We start from the raw sequence: 17024 nt of genomic DNA on the forward strand, positions 1-17024 counted from the left end.
GTTTCTGAAAACAATTTTGCAGTTGAGCATAAAAAACAAAACTAAAAAAACAAAAACATTTTAAATTCATGAAAATGTAATTATCCAATTAGAATATTTAGAGTTTTTGTCACCGGGCAGAAACATGTTTGAAGATTCTTTGTCACTGGTCAGGACTTCACTGTCAGCAGAGAAGACTCAGCTCACTCACAGACTCTCCAGGGTGTTGATTTAGAGTGGGTGGGATCGAAACATGGAGCTCTGAGCTTTTGGGAAGGCCCTCAACATATTTAAGAAAATAATTAAATTTATAAATCCACACTTTCATTGTATTTATACAAAAAAAAAAAAGGTTTACATTAAAATGTTCAATATTACAGTTGTTTTTTTTTTTTTTTTTGGTTTCAGACATGATGAAATTTTACAGAAACTGCCATTTCTGTGGGTTACTGTCAAAATTTCACTACGAATCATTGAAATTACATGTTGAACGCAGCAAACTGTGTAATTAAATACATACTTATCTAATGTTTGAATGAAACTGTCTACTAAATCAGTGTAGCCTAATGCGTACATATGGAAGTTGTGTCATGTGCCACTGCTCGTCTTCACACCCTTGCTGAGATGTTGAGCTGATCCCGGCAGCAGTGAGAAGGAGACAAAATGTCTGCAGAAAAAAATAAATCAGGAAGAACGGAACAAATAAATAAACAACACTGCAGCCATTTTCAATTCACAGCGTTCCAGTTTGTGACGGTACTCTCTGCAGCTCGTCAAAAATCAGATGTGAAACTTCTGCATGAGGACGACCAGCACGCTTGAGCAAATATGAACACAATAATGTTCAAACCTCCACTGTCATTTAAACACCACTCTATAAACGACAAACTTCCACTCTATTATTATCCTAAATGAACTCAGACTGGATGGAAATTATTTTCATGGGGGTAAACCAGATTTTTATGTTTATACACGGAAGCAACAACAGCTGTATTCCTATTCTGCTTATATTAAATTTAGGACAGAGCAGTAATTTATGCAGGGGTTTTGTTATGTAATCACAGGGTCAACGATGAAAACACCTTTGCAAGGTTCAGACGTTTTATTTAAAGGCCCAGAAAATAACAAGTTGAACAAAAATATACGTTATGTGACAAAATTGGTAAAAAAAAAATCGTGTGTATTTTGCCAGACTCCTTAAATATTCAGATGTTTTTTTTTCTACTTTTTGTATTTGTAGGAAACACATATCACAGGCACCTTAAGAGCCCTCGAAGCAAAGGGTAAAGTTTTAACTATAAATATTGAGTTCATATGTAGGCAAGCATCCTGACTGTTCATACAGACATGTTAGCTCTGACTTTTTGAACAAGCTACAAAGAGTGCTGCTATAGAAACTGGGACATCGTAGAATGAAATTGTACCGTTTGTTGCACATTTTTATGACGGAATCAGACATTAACGGGTCAGATGGTGTTAAAAAGTTTGAGTCCTAAAAGTTATTTCCAGAAATCTCCTACGTTCTAGTCTGAGTGAGTACTGTATATGCGCTTCCTTCGCAGGGCGAACCGGAACCGTTTGAGGAGACCAACATGGACCGTCTGATGAGCTCTCTGGGCTACGGAGGTGGATCCACTGGAACCGGGAACAGCAGTTTAGGGGTGAAAGCTCACCGCGGCTCCGACTCCTCCACACTCAGTTCGCAGCCGTCCATTGACGAGGTCCGCACGCAAATGCACATGTTGCTTGGCAACGCTTTCAGCCTGGCACCTCCGGACCATGACCCCCCTTCGCCTCCAACCAAGTAAATTTTTATTTCTAAGCGATGCTTCGTCTCGCAGCGAGCACATCTGCATTGTTGTTAGTATTGTGTAGAAAAGAGAGAGGTCGCCTGGCGCTGAGTGTGAACTCTGTTTTCAGCAGCCCACTCCCAATCTGTTCCTCACAAAGTAGAACAGATTCTCAGCCTGAGCAGCAGAGAGGAAAATAAAAAACAGAACAAGTAAACAGTATTCTGTGTTGGTTTTGTGTTTTCATTATATTTTCTTCTCAACACCAGCCACCACCATCACCACCACCACGCTCACAGTGTCTACAATCCGACCCATTCAAGCCACTACGGTGACGGGGTGACCAGCGCCCCGGGGACCATGAACCACCCCTGTGGAGGCCGGCAGAGGAGCGCAGGCTACGAGGACATGCACCAGTGTAGCCTGCCTAAACCAGTAAGCACAGCCAGAAACTGTCTTAGATCAACTTTGCTCTCACCCATTTTTTCCTAATAAGTTAGTTTAAAACAAAACATTTACTTCACGGCTTGTGAGCTTTATAACTTAGAAAATAACTTCCATTTTGGTGTGTGGCTGCATCTAAGCATGAGAAAGGTCACTATTACATATTGGCTTGCCACGCCCAAATCTAAGATGACCACATACAGTATGTAACCCGGCCGCCACAATCATTTGAAGAAACTTGGCTTTCTAGTTTTTGCTTATCGTTTCCTCAAATGGTTGGGGTGGCCAAAGATTAAGGCCACGGCCACCATTGGCCACCCCGTGGCTCCACCACTGACGACTGAGAATCTTCACCTGTATGTCCATGTAGATCATCTCAGGCTCTTTAAAAACGTTAATATACAAATTATTGCACCATACAAGGTCTGTCACTCTTTCACTCTATTCAAACAATTTTTCTCCAAATACACGGAGTACGCCTGTTCTTTCTGGTTCTGCAGCTTTAACTGGTTCCTTCTTTACACAGTCGAGACATTATTCAGCACACATTTTTAAACCTCTAAAAGGTTTAAATACTTTGACACAAGGAGCCAAATGTGTCATTTGGTCTCTTCTCTAAGTTGATTTCAGACCTGCTGCAGAGTCACTCAGCAATATGATTCATAAAGTTGCATTTGTTTAAATTTGAAGAAGCTTTGCTGCTCCTTCAGGACCAAGAATCTGTGCAGACAGGTAAGCTGCAGCACACTGTCAGTTTGTCAGCTGTGATTGAAGGTTTAGTCCTGAGCTCCTGCACAGCTGTCATTATGTTTTCATGTTTGTTTCAGTAAGAAGCAGATCTGCTCTATTTGTTCTTTTACATTTGATTTAGCATTTTGATACTTTGAGCTTAAAATCCAACAATACCAGTAAATATGTGTCTTTACAATATCGCGGTATTCAGTTTTTGTTTGTTTTCTCCATGTATGGCATGTCAATTTGTCATGTTAACCATCACATGAAGTATTATCTTTTAAGGGTCCCTTTCTCACAACAACAAAAAATGTGTTTAAATCTTTGCATGCAGCTATTTAGCTATCATGTGACACTTTGGTTACTGCTGTCAGTGCTCGCGCTGCCTTCCGCTTTTCAGTGATGGGGGAGTTTTAAGGTGATTAATGACGCTGACGCCAAAAAGGAAAACTACATTTGCAATTTGAAATCCTGTTTGTGTGATGTGGTTCAGTATATTTCCTCCTGGATAAATCAGTTTCTGTGTATTGTTTACATCAAGTCCAGATGTTCAGTAAATGATTAAGACTATTTTTATCCTCCACAGGGTTTTCGGTTTACCCAGCTTCCTGATATGGGCATCGGTTCTCCCCCGCCACTAATCCCCTCCAGACCAGGACCACCACCTGGGACCTCAATACGATGGTAACACACTCATCTAAATACAGACAACTATTCATTTAAGAGACGTTACATACAGAAAAGCAGAAGAACAAACGCTCCGTCCTCTCGGTAAACAACAATATTTATAAAACCTTCTGTGTTGAACATTTGGCCCATTAAGATATTCAAACCAAGATCCAATTTACTGAGAACAATCACGCGTGGCATATTCTATCCAATCAAAATGCAACTTGGGGGCTAAAACAAACCTCAGAAATCTAACATACAATATTAACCTATAAACAATAAATGTGGAAACACATCAAGTTATTAGAAATGGCATTTTCTGCAAAAATGCAACGGAAAAACTTTGCTGAAATTTAAAGAAACTGAAACCTATGTGTTACAGCTGAAAGAAGCAAAACACTAGCTAACTAAAAGCTAAAATTATCAAAAGTCTAGGCAGAAGGCTAGCCAGAAGCTGAAAGCAAAAGTCTGAAAGATTAAACTAGCAAAAAAGCTAGAAAAACCAGTTTGCATGAGACAACCGGGTAGTTAGACATACTCAAAGGTTAGCTACAACCTAAATGCAAAAAGCTACCTAAAAGCTAAAAGTAGCAAAAGGCTCACCAGAGGTTAAAAGTAGCAACGCTTATAACAGAATTCTGATTAAAGCTAAAAACAGCAAAAGCTGTGCTTAAAGTATCAAAGGCTAGCAAAAAGCTCAAATCAGAAGCAACAAAGTCCATGCTCAATAATCCAGGTATACAATCCAACAATTTTCAGTCAGGTCATTTGGACAGTTTCTTTTTTTTTGTGCTGAAATGTTTCACCTTCCATCCAGAAGACTTCATCAGTCAAGGAAACACACAACACAAAACTGATTCTTCCCCAAACAGCTTACTCCAAAGTGGAACAAACCAGTTTTGTTGGTGCTAAGATGGTCTCTTTGGCACGCCCCCTCCTCCGGTGCCAGTCCTCTCCCTCTCGACAGTCATGTCAAACTGGTTCAAAACCAACAAAGTCCATGCTCAATAATCCAGGTATACAATCCAACAATTTTCAGTCAGGTCTTGACAGTTTCTTTTTTTTTGTGCTGAAATGTTTCACCTTCCATCCAGAAGGCTTCATAAGAGACTATCAAAGAGATTATTTTTATATCAAAGGGTTACACAAAAAAACAAAAGCGTCCATCTCTCAAATTTGCTGAACATTTATATATATATAAATGACTAAAATAATACAAATTGTGCAAAAACTCACAGAAATCATGTAAATCGGTGTGAATGCTGAATCAGCATAATTTAAGTGGCTCAGATGTTAGTCTTCATCACGTGACTGGAGCATCTTCTGCGTGCACAGTTGCTGGGCACTTTAGCTCTGCAAAGTGACTGACTGGCTGCTAAATGGTTTCCATGAAAGGAGCACGATCCCCATCTAGTGGACAAATATTAAAATTAATAAAATAAAACCTGGCAGGAGTAAAACTCCAGCTGTGAACATCTGCGGAGTGATGGGAAAAAATGTTTTATAAGACAGCTGGGAGGGAAATGTAGTTTACTACCAAGACATAAAATTATATATCTATAATTTTATTTAAAAAAAAAGATGTAGGATCTATTATTTTTGACAAGGGGCACGGCTGTTTGTCATAACTCTCTAATTATCATGATTTTTATTTAAAATCAGAACTGTGTGACCAATTATTCTTATTTAAAGTGGTGTTTTAGAGGTTAATCAGCTGGCTCTGCGCACATCAGCTCCTGTGTGTCCTCAGGGAGGAGGAGTGCAGCATGGTGATTCCTCTTTAGTATGCAGCGTGCAGCGTTTATGTGCTCTGTGCATAACGGCTCCGAGGTCCATCAGTGACCTCATCTGTCCTCTGCCGAGCTGTAACATCCTCCGTGTTCCCGCACATCGCCTTTCATGCCAAAGTTTTAAAATAAAATCATTTTAAGATCTGAGAACGAAAAAAAAAGTAAATTCTTATGGGTTCTGGAGCCAATCACATAATGGACTGATAATGACTCTCAGTTACCACCACATCAAATTTAACTCAGTATCTATACAAGTGACTGAATGATTACCATTTTTGTTTTTTAAGGTCAATTACCTGCAGCGGCCATCTTGAATGAAGTTGACTCTAAATGTTAGTGAGTTGTAGCTGCACATCCAGATGTTTCATTCAAATCTGTCCAGTGGTTCACAAAATATTTTGCTAACAGACAAACAGGGTTAATGCCAAAGTTTTAAACTGAAATATTTTGTCATGTGTATCATCCAGTTTGTTTGGTGTGATGTGCAACTACTAGCACACCAAATTCAAGCTCAGTATTTTTAAAGTGATCTAACTTTTAGCCTTCTTTGCTTTTCCTAAGACAAATTGGTGAGTGGTGTCCATCTTAATTTGGGCTAATCTAAAAGCTAATTCATTCTTTTTAATAATAATTATTAGACAATAATAATGTTCATTAGACATTTTGACCGCAGATATACCAGCAGACACACGAGTGCCCACATACAGACAATTGAAAGATTGCTTTCCCTTTATAGTGACAAGCAATTAAAACCTTGTGAAAGTCATCATGAACAGCATACGGTAATTTGTATAATTTTATGAAATCTTCCGATTTTTGTCTCATTTTGTATTTCAAGACCAACCTTGTTCTTGCCATCACTTGTCATAAAGCTGAAAGTAGTGACTCACTGGGCTGCGATCATCGGCATTAAAAAGATCAGCTTCCCCTGTTGCTCAGAACTGAAACTAAATTGTTTGCTTTTGGGACCCGTCATGTTTTTTTAATTTTATTTTACTTTTTCAGAGCCTGTGTATTCAGGATCCTTCAAGACGTGGGACTGCACCCTTGATATAAAAGCCCCGCCCTCACACCCTCCTAACTCGCTTAACATGCTGACACATGAACATGACACTGTTTAAAGCCTAAAAAACTCATTAAATCTAAACCTGTAAAAAAAAAGTGATTTATACAAACAGCCACAAGGTAGGAACTGCATGAATCAACAAAATTCAACATCTAAATAATTGACATGAAGTGTATTTTTAGTTTTTAATGGGACAAATGTCACTTTTATTTTACATTTAGGAAAATTTAGAAGTTATACTGCTGCCATCCACTAGGGGGAGCTCGTATTTTGTGGTTTCAACTTCCTGGTTCTGGTCTTCTTCGTAGTTAATACATGTAACTGAGCTGGGAATAGCTGGTGAACGACATTTATTAAAGAGTGTCCAGAATGTCTTGCAAAGTTTGTGGGGGATCTCTGTTTCCTCACATAAGGTGGTCTGAATCTGCCTCTCTTTATGTCTTAAATTTACTCCAGGTGATGAAATGATGAACATGTGGGTACAAAACAAGCTGAGGTGGTTGTAACTTTGCTGGAGTGGACAACAAGATAATGTGCACAGGCAAGAATACAGCTTTGCAAGCTGTGCACAAAAAAATCAGGCCATGTTTTCCAAGACGTTGCCCCTCAAAACATGTCCAGTCTTGGTTGCAGATGCTCAAAGTTCAGAGAGACTCACGTCTTGGAGTTATAGTTTTGTGCTTCTGAGTTTTTGTGTGTCTGACTAACATTGGCGTCTCCTCCACAGTAACAGCTCCACCCCTGATGTGAGTCTGAAGCCTCGTGTGTCTGAGGCGTCAGAGCTGCAGGCCCAGCAGCACAACGGCGCTCCCTACCTGCCCCTCTCCAGGACGCCCTTCCCCGCCGTGTCCGTTGATCAGTCCATCAGCAACTACTCAGGCAGGACGCAGCGTTTGCACCATGAACCGCAGAGGACAGAGACTGGCTGCGAGCTTAATAACACACTTTGTTCCACCTTACAGGAAACCCAATCACTGCGGTGTACGCTATCTCGGCCAACCGTCCGGGATACTCAGATTACTTCGTCATGTCTCCGCCATCCTCCTACCGGAGCCCATCCTGGATGTCCTACCCACCTGAACCTGAAGACCTGCCGCAGCAGTGGAACGACACACCTGTAAGATTTTGTGCCGTTGCCGTAAACAGTTTCTGCGGGAGGATTTTTTTACCGAGTCAGGGTCTTCTTTCACTTCTCTCTGCAGAACTCACGACACCTGGAAACCATCTGCTGAAGTCGAACAGAAACACTCTGCAACGAGGTGGGTCAGCTGATCTCTGCACATCACTATATATAAATACACGCTGGTTTAACTTCTTATTTATGTAATCATGCACCTGAAATGTGCAGGTTTATTTAGGTCTATCCATTTATTGTCCCCCGTCGCAGAGCGAAAAAGGGGAATTGGAAATACTCTCCGTACATCCATTCATCTACCTGTGAATGTTGAGAGCATAACTTAAAAAAATAAGAGAGCTACCCTTTTCCATTTTGGTGTGTGGCTGCATCTAGTGTATGACAGGTGCCTTTTAACAATTGGGTCGCCATGTTAAAATCCAAGATGGCCACCGCCATATATATCTGAATTCGCCTCTCCAATTATTTGAGGAAACAATTTTTTCTAATTTTTATTTTTCTTAAAAACATTCCTTAAATGACTGGGGTGGCTGAAGATTATTCTATGGTGGCCAAGGCCACCACTGGCCACCCCCTGGCTGTGCCATTGCACCTGGTGGTGGATCAAGTGGCTCCCTCCACTCACCAGGATCTGTCACTCTGCGCTGCCTCAGGCAAAAAACAAACAAAACAACATACCTCTGTTCTCCACAGTGTAATTCTTACCCACTTGAATATTTTATAACTTTTATTCCCCGTTCCATTCCAGTCCAGAAAAACACTCGTCCAAAACTACAAACATTCTTTTCTATTCATATTTTTCTAATGGTTTTATCAACCAGCAGGGGACAAACTTTTTTTTGTCCTTTATAAGCTTCAACATTTTGATTAAATTTATTCAGTTCATCTTGCAGAATAAGAAGCAAGTCAATAAAAATACGCATACACAGCCATCCTACTTGGCTTGATTTAAATGCATCCACTTTACTGACGTGACTTTTTGTGTTTGTTTCAAATAAATAACAGATTATTTCCACTTGTGTAAAATTGAACATTTTGTCAGACAACGGGCTGTCTGAGTCAGACAGCAGCTTTATCTGGGCTGTAAGTCAGCCTGCATGTGAACAACTGGCAAGATCGAACATCTGACGGAGCCAAAGCTGCACCTGGATGAGGTGATCTACAGCCAGATTAAAGGATAATTTAATCTTGTGAGCTTGCAGTGGATGGAGAAATGATTGGACTAAATTTAATCTGATCAAACACATTTATCTTGTTGGAGTAACTGAAGCTGAAGTGCCAAACTTTGAGTATGATACTGAATGAACCTGGCAGCGTATGTGTCATGCATTAGAACAGATGTATATCAGTACAGAACCAGATGTTTTTGTTTGTTTATTGGACAACAGCAGCAACAGAAGCTCTCTAAGGAAACTTTCTGATGCTTTAAATCCAGCAGAAACTTCATGTTCAGGACTAAACTGCTGTTTTCTTCTTCCTTCTCATATTCAAGCACCATCAGCAGAGCTTGTGGTTGTAATTAGTCTCTCTGCCAGACGGACGAAAACAGGCTGAGATCATTAAAAATGACACAAAGAAAGTCTCGTTTTTGTTCTCGCGTGAGTTTTTCTTTTCTTTTCTTAACAGAACTGAAAAGCAGGCGGAGACGATTGTGAATGATCATGAAGTTGAAACGAACATGTTTGTTTTACTCTGACTGGACTCTGAAGAAGCAGAACATTTACTCCCAGGTGTGTCTCTCTTGCAGCGCTGACGACCTCCTTCCCTCGGACCACCCTCTGGATCTTCACCCCTCCCAGCCTTCGTCCATCTGCCTGGCCTTCATCTCTCACCTCACCTCGTTTCGTCATCCACAGCTCCTCTGCCACCCTCCACACACACACACAAACAAATCTTCACTCTTTGTATTAATGAGCTCCTCAGACGTGAGTCTCCCTCTCTGTATTCTGAGCCCCTGGCCTCTCTCGGGCCCGTTCTGGCCCGTATGGCTCTCCATCGTGGACTGCCTCTCTGGTGCGCAGCCAGAGGCCCGTCACACAGGACTCAGCACAGCCTCGTGGGACACTTCCAGCAGCACTCGATGGCACACAGTTATCAGTCCTTTACTGCCCCCAGCCATGACTGGAACGGACCGAACTGGTCTGGACCACCCTGGACTCGCCTATGAGATCCACCTTGGAGCCAGGAAAGCTGAACTGACGTAAAACTGTGCTTTTTTTTTTGATGAATCTAAATTTTACAGCTGGAATATCTGTGTATTTTAAACTTGAGTGACGAAAAAGAAACAAAAGAAGAAGAAAAAATCTCACCCTGAGCTGTCTCAACTTTAGTTTTTGGATATCTGTGTGCTTTTGTCTTATATTTTTGTGCATTGATTATTATCAATGGATTATTGTGTACAAGCGACGTCGTGAGTGCTGCTGTTTCACTCACTTTGTTTCAAGGCAAAAAAAAAGATGTTTCATTCTCTGAGGCAGAGAAATCGGTGGCTTCTAGTTGTCTGTGGATACGATGGCTTTTCTAATCCTTTAAAAACCAATTCTTTCCCTTTTGTCTTCGTTCAGTTCAGTGATGAAAAGAAGAATTGGTCGCTGTGTTCTGTCGGTCATTTTACGACGTTTGTCAGCTGAGTCAATCTCACTAATTACAGCCTCGATTCCAACAAAGTTGGGACGTTGTGTAAAATGTAAAAAACAACTGAATGCAAGGATTTGTAATTTTTTATTTTATTTTTTTTTTATTTTTTTTTAGCCTTTATTTATCCAGGTTAGTCTCATTGAGCCACGAGAACTCATTTTCAAGAGAGACCTGTTTTAGGGAGCACATGGTGGGGGTTAAGGGCCTTGCTCATGGGCCCAGAGTGGGGCGAATGAGGGTGGGGGCAAGTGTGTGTGTTTCACCTATCCCACCCACAATTTTGATGTTGTCGGGGCCGGGGCGTGAACCGGCGATCTTCGGATCACAAGCCCACCTCTCTAACCTCTGCGCCACCACTCCCCAATCTTAACAAATCTTAACAAATCCACATTTTATTTATAACATCAAAGGTTTATACAAAAAAAAAAAAAAACAGCACTTTTGGTGGGGAACAATAAAAAATATAACACCTTATGACAGCAAAACTTCTCAAAGAAGTTGCTCCAGGTCCGTGGTTCCTTTCTTTAACAACAGTCTGGACCTGGCGAGACCGGTTCTGGAGCTTCAAAGCCATTCTGATGTGAAGGATGTGGTTTATCATTATCTCACTGTTTATACAAGACATTCCCTGGATAAGAGCATGTGGTTCTTCAGTCTTTTCTGGATTGATAGAGCCTTTTCAGATATATAAGCTGCTCAAGTTAGAGGCACTAATGCACCCCTATACCATCAGAGAGGCAGACTTTTGACCTCTGTGCTGATAATAAACTGGATGGGTTTCATCAGCACGGAGGAAGTGGCGTCAGTTGTTGCTAAAAATATATTTTGAATTTGAATCCATCTCACCACAGAACAGTTCTGGACTTCACCTCGGATCATTTTAAATGAACTTCGGTCCAGAGAAGATGGCAGCGGTTCTGGGGGGTGTTCACATTTGAGTTCTTCTTTGCCTGATAGAGCTTTAATAGAGCATTTGTGGATGACACAGTGGACTGTGTTTATAGGCAATGATTGGTGGAAGTGTTCCTGAACCCAGAACATAACCAGACCTGAGGTTTATTTTGCAGTGGCCCCTGGGGGCCCGAAGATGCCAACCGTCCAATATTGCCTTTCAGCTTCGTTCTTTGAGCTCAGAGATTTCTACAGCGTCTTGAAATATTTGATATTATGAACTGTAGATGTTCAAAGTATTCACAATTTTCCGTAAAGGAACTTTCTTCTGAAATTGTTCCACATTTATGAGAGTTTTAACAGACCGGTGAACCTCTGCCCATCTTTACTTCTGAGAGATTCAGATGCTCTAAAATGCTTTTTTTAAGCACCCAGCCCTCCCACTGACCCATTCCCAAATGACGCTTTCAAAACATCCTCCAGATGTTTTTTTTTTTAATTATTATTACTTTACAGCCTCTTGTTTCCCCATTTGTTGAAATGTGTTCCTGACAATAAATTCTAAATGAGTCCCCACCCCAAAAAAAACGTGTTAGTCAAACCAGTTGACCTGTTTGTTTTGTTGTACTGCAAATAATATATGAATTTATGGGATTTGCAAATCATTGCATTTTGGTTTTATTCACATTTTCCACAACGTGTGCACATTCTTTGACTTGTGGTGCTGCAGAGCAACGATCCCGCTGCTACGCAAGTGATTTCGACTCAGTTTTCTTTTGTTACGTGAACACGTCAGTTTTCTTAGAGAACAAACCACTGTTTTACTTGAAAGATGTCCGTTGTATTCTTCTGTAATTAGAAACCCAGAGTTCTTGTTATTTTGGTCTTTCTGGGGACAGGTTGGATATTTGGCCATTGGACTCCGATGTAATTGTCCAACAGACTCAGATGGCTCAGATTTGTAACATGTATCGCTGTAAATAGCAGATGATTTACTGAAAAAGATTTATGCAAGTAGCGTGGGAGGGAAACTTTGCTTGACATTGATTCAAACGCCATTTTTCCTTTTTAGTTTCTTGTTATGATGACTGATGGTCCGACTGTTTCTGTAACTCAATATTTCAGCTTCATCTGGTGTCTCATAATGAACACGTGACATTCTGAAACCCAGACAGTTAAAAGTGAAGTACATCAAAGCTAATAGCCATAAAATAGTGGAAACAATGCAATATTTTAGTATAAAGAATGTCAACAAGTTTATTTAACCTTATTTTTACTGTGGGGGGATTCTTTGAGCACACTGTATTTAAAGCTTCTTGTCATTTAGATGTTAGTAAAGGAGATTATAGCCATATATTAACATCGCCTAGTTAGCTTAATAAACCAGCTGCAGATTACAGTGCTGAGTCAAAACGATACCAAATATAAAACTTTTAGAAGCGATGATAAAAAGGAACAACAATTTCTAGGGAGATCAATTCATAAGAAAAGAAATAAGGTTTTTACGGCTAAGGTTTGGCAGAAAAAGGTCAAGTCCAAATAAAAAAACTAGAGAAACTGAATTTCCTGCAAAAATGCAGTGTGAATGCTTGTTGCAGAAGAACTTGCTGAAAAACAGCTGAAATTAGCTAAAAACACGCTGAATTGTAGCTGAAATGGATGAGCAAGCCTAACTTAGCAGAAGAAAGCAGAAAGAACACATTTTTGCTGAATTTTAGAAATGAGCACAAACATTAGGAAATTAGCTAAAAAAGATGAAATCTGAAAATAAATAAATAAAGTTGACAGTAGTTGAAAAGGCAAAAAGAAACAAACTACTAGGAGGAAGTGGAAGAAGCTAAAATGAGCTCCAAAAATATGGAATTAGCTGAAAAAGCTAAATTTAGCATACAAACAGCTAACTAGTAGCTGAAATATCAGAAAAGGCTAAAACTAGTAGAAATAAGCTGAAAGGAGCATAACAAGCTAAAATTAGCAGAAATAAGTTAATTAGGCTGAAAGTAGCAGAAATTACCATAAATAACAAATTTATCTAAAAACAGCTTAATATAGCTTAAAAATGCTAACAAAAAGGTAGCTGAAAAAGTAGAACAAGCTTAAATTAGCAGAAGAAAGCAGAACAAACATGTTTTCCCTATTACGCTGAAAGAAAACGAAATGGCCACAAAAAGGTGGAAGTTATTTGAAGCTGAAATGAGCAAAAACAGCTGAAAATAGCTGAAACTAAAGTTTAAATTTGCACCAGGAAGCTGAAAGAAGCTGAACCAGAACAAAATGTGAAAAGAGCAGTAAAAGGTTGTAAACAGATCTAAAGATTTGAAGGATGTAAAATGAGCTCAATTCATTTTCTTTGAGGGGAAAAAAGTGTCAGAAAAGGCTAAATATTTCAAAAAGCTAAAGTTGCACCAATACCTAAAGTCATAGCAGGATCGTACAGAACGAGCTGAACATTTTGATTTACGATTTGTTGAAATAGCTTAAAAATGGTGGGACGAGAACCACGTCAAAAAGCATACAGAAGAAAATGGATCACAACAGTGTGAATACTTTATAAACGTTCACACAACTAGGTAGCAGTACATAATATACCCTGGTACAAGTAACCCTGTAAGTTCCTGATAGAAGTACCTATTACAGACCAGGCTGGATTATGTATTTCTATCAGAACAATTGAAGAAACCGCTCAGATTTATGTTTCGCTTGAAACTGTAAATGTATGTTTGGAGTAGAAGGTTTTGCAGGAACCATGAGCCCCACAGCTGATCTGACAGTTTGTTATAGAGTCGAGAAGACAAAAGGCTGAGCTTTAAGCTAAATGTTGGAGAATATTTCTGCAAAAACAAAGCTGGGGATGCCTCCTACAGAATAATCTAGTGTTTGATTAATCAGCTGAATGTTATATTTCACAAAAATCTTACTTTTGTTGCCAAAACACTTTAAAATGAACACCTTAGTTGGAGAAACAAATGTGGCTGATCCAGTCGTGCTGAAGGAAGCTTTTATTCCACTTTAGGCATCTTTCCTGATGTAAGCTTGATAAACAGATTTAAATGTTGAAGGGGAGGAGAGTTTATTATAAGGAGCACAAGCAGTGCTCTGAATCATCTGTCATTCCCCGACATCCACTGCCATTCTATTTTTAAAACCCTCTCACTGTACAGACCCTGTGTGGTTTTAGAGGCAACACATTCATACACATTTGTTGTTTTCTTTGGAATAACCTCGGTGTTAATGAGAGGGCAGCAGACTGAAGGGAACTCCAGTTCCTCGTTGGGTTATGTGCAATGTTTCTGCTCCACACGGGTAACGGCGAGATGCTTTTACTGACGAAGAGGTTTTGAGGTTTTATTTTCACGTCATAACGCTCTGACATCACGTTGGTGCTGATGATGTCACGCCATCATCGTTTGGATGTTGATGAGCTCACGGTGACGACAACCACGAACGCTCTTGGATGTAGTTAAAGACAATTTTTGGTGAATTTAAACAATAAATACAAATTAGAAATCCTGTCTTGTGTTGGTCTTTTCTTTTTAAACTTGTACTACAACTGCTATTAATCTAGTTGGAACATGCTCCATAATTTAATATTTTAAGGACGTCCTATGCACAGTCCAGTTTATTGTGTCCAGATGCATGCTCAATAATGATGGTATGATTCAGCCTTGTTAGATTTATTGTTTTGACCACTAGAGGGCAGCAGACGATGCTACAGAGACCTCCATCTGCTGAAAACTGATTTATCATAAAGCTTTGTTTGTTTGTTTGTATTTTTGTTGTTCCTACTGCCGAACACATGAAGAAGCAAAGTTGATTGTAAACAAAAATTGAAGTGATGTTATTGATTTAAAAAAAATCCAAAGCATTTTTTGCAGATCACGATCATTATGTTGCATTAGTGAATACAAAGTTATTATGACTATTTACAAAAATGAACATTTCATTGTGATCATTTGGATCAGAGAATTTTTGTTGTGACTTTTGTTCTGGGTAATCAGATAAACTTGGGTCATGGATCCACTTCAGTTGTGTGGTTCTGGGGTTCGTGCACGCTCTGCTCATGCATGAGAGCTTCCTGGAGGCTGAATGGCTCATGGGTCTAAATCTGCATGAAGCCCCAAGCTTTGTTTGGTCTGGGTTGCAACTTCTGCAGAAACACTGAACTCTGCTGAACTTATGACCTTCATTCCATCCATCCATCCATCCATCCATCCATCCATCCATCCATCCATCCATCCATCCATCCATCCATCCATCCAATTTCTTCCGCTTATCTAGGGTCGGGTCGCAGGCGTAGCAGCCTAAGTAGGGAGGCCCAGACTTTCCTCTCCCCAGCCACTTGGGCCAGCTCCTCCGGGGAATCCCAAGGCGTTCACAGGCCAGCCGAGAAACATAGTCCCTCCAGTGTGTCTTCTTCTGGGTCTCCTGTCAGTGGGACGTGCCTGGAACACCTCACCAGGGAGTCGTCCAGGAGGCATCCTAACCAGATGCCCGAGCCACCTCAACTGGCTCCTCTCGACGTGGAGAAGCAGCAGCGCTACTCTGAGTCCCTCCCAGATGACCGAGCTTCACACTCAAAAAATAGTATTTGGGCTGTAGTTCATTTTAGGGACTTATTTACATTAATCTCATTTAATTATTTTGGTTTAATGAAGAAAACTTACTTTTATGCGTTCAATTAACTTAAAAGTACACATTTTATCTGAAATGAACTTTTACTTTGAGTCCAAGTGAAACAATTAAGTTTAATGCAGCTTAATTAATGCAGCTTTAGTATTGTACGTCTGACGTCATGACGTAAACTTCACCTGGGACAGATCCCACCTGTTTGGAGTCCATGATGTCAAAAGCAAAAAACAGAAAGAACTATACATCATAAATTTAATAATACTCAGGGAAATAGTTGAGTCGAAAGGCAACGTTTTTGATTTACTGGTCTGTTCACGCTCCAAGGTTCTGATGTGTGGATCACGACCCAAAGAACGAGATCCCAGATACAAGCAGCCAGATGAGCTTCCTTCGTGGCCTTGGAGACAAGGTGAGGAGTTCCATCATCCAGGGGGGTGCTCGGAGCAGAGCTGCTGCTCTTCTGCAAAGAAAAGAGTCAGCTGAGGTGATTTGGGGATCTGATTAGGATGCCTCCTGGCTTTGGAGGTTTTCTGAGCATGTCCCAATGCGAAGAGCCCCCGGGGCCGACCCAAAACTTGCTGGAGGGATTGTGAACCTTGTCTGGCCTGTGAACGCCTCGGGGCCCCCCAGGAGGAGCTGGAGAGGGTTGCTGGGGAGAGGGGTCTGGGTTTCTCTCCTGGACTTGTTGCCTCCATCACCTGGCTGTGGATAAGCAGTAGAAGATGGAGATTTTGAGATGATAAGTTCTCTTTCTCAGTATCACCTACAGGACAGTGAATGCATCACATTTTTGATCACTTTCACTTAAATTTGCACTTTTGGTTCAAAAATCTAAATATTTTTGCAGACCGTTGTTTCAAATGCAACAAAAATATTCACATAAAAAACAGCCCGGAAACGTTTAACCACGTTTTTAAATGTTCATTTAGATATTTCTTTTTAAATTTAAGCGAACATCACTCCCTGAACACATCACACACAAGAACTCCGATTTACACAACTAACTATAAAGTTGAATCAGCTGAAAAACACACAGAACTAAAAGTATTTGTCATAGATGATGTTTTCATTTAAGTTGTTAAGTTCTGTGAAGCTTCAGAGGCTTCAGGATAAAAGATTAAACTTTTATTATTTTAAGTTTATTTTTCCAGCTTGTCTCTGTGCTGCTAAACCAGACAGGTTTGTACCTGAACAGCAGCTTTTAGGTAGTTAAACCCAGCAGTGTGTGTGTGTGTGTGTGTGTGTGTGTGTGTGTGTGTGTG

General features: G+C 40.2%; 1 protein-coding gene across 1 annotated transcript in view; it reads left to right on the forward strand.

Annotated features, from left to right (window-relative positions):
- kiaa1549la (KIAA1549-like a) overlaps nt 1-9545 on the forward strand; it is a 131872-nt gene extending 122327 nt beyond the window's left edge. The window contains exons 18-24 of the mRNA XM_037683361.1: nt 1542-1783; nt 2039-2204; nt 3532-3629; nt 7198-7349; nt 7433-7587; nt 7673-7729; nt 9353-9545. Coding sequence (XP_037539289.1) covers nt 1542-1783; nt 2039-2204; nt 3532-3629; nt 7198-7349; nt 7433-7587; nt 7673-7702 — 843 coding nt within the window. The 3' untranslated portion in view covers nt 7703-7729; nt 9353-9545. The remainder of the gene's footprint in view (nt 1-1541; nt 1784-2038; nt 2205-3531; nt 3630-7197; nt 7350-7432; nt 7588-7672; nt 7730-9352) is intronic.
- Nucleotides 9546-17024: the final 7479 nt, after the last annotated feature.

This window comes from Nematolebias whitei, chromosome 10 (genome assembly GCF_014905685.2).
Source record: "Nematolebias whitei isolate Nwh7 chromosome 10, NemWhi1, whole genome shotgun sequence".
NCBI classification, from domain to species: Eukaryota; Metazoa; Chordata; class Actinopteri; order Cyprinodontiformes; family Rivulidae; genus Nematolebias; species Nematolebias whitei.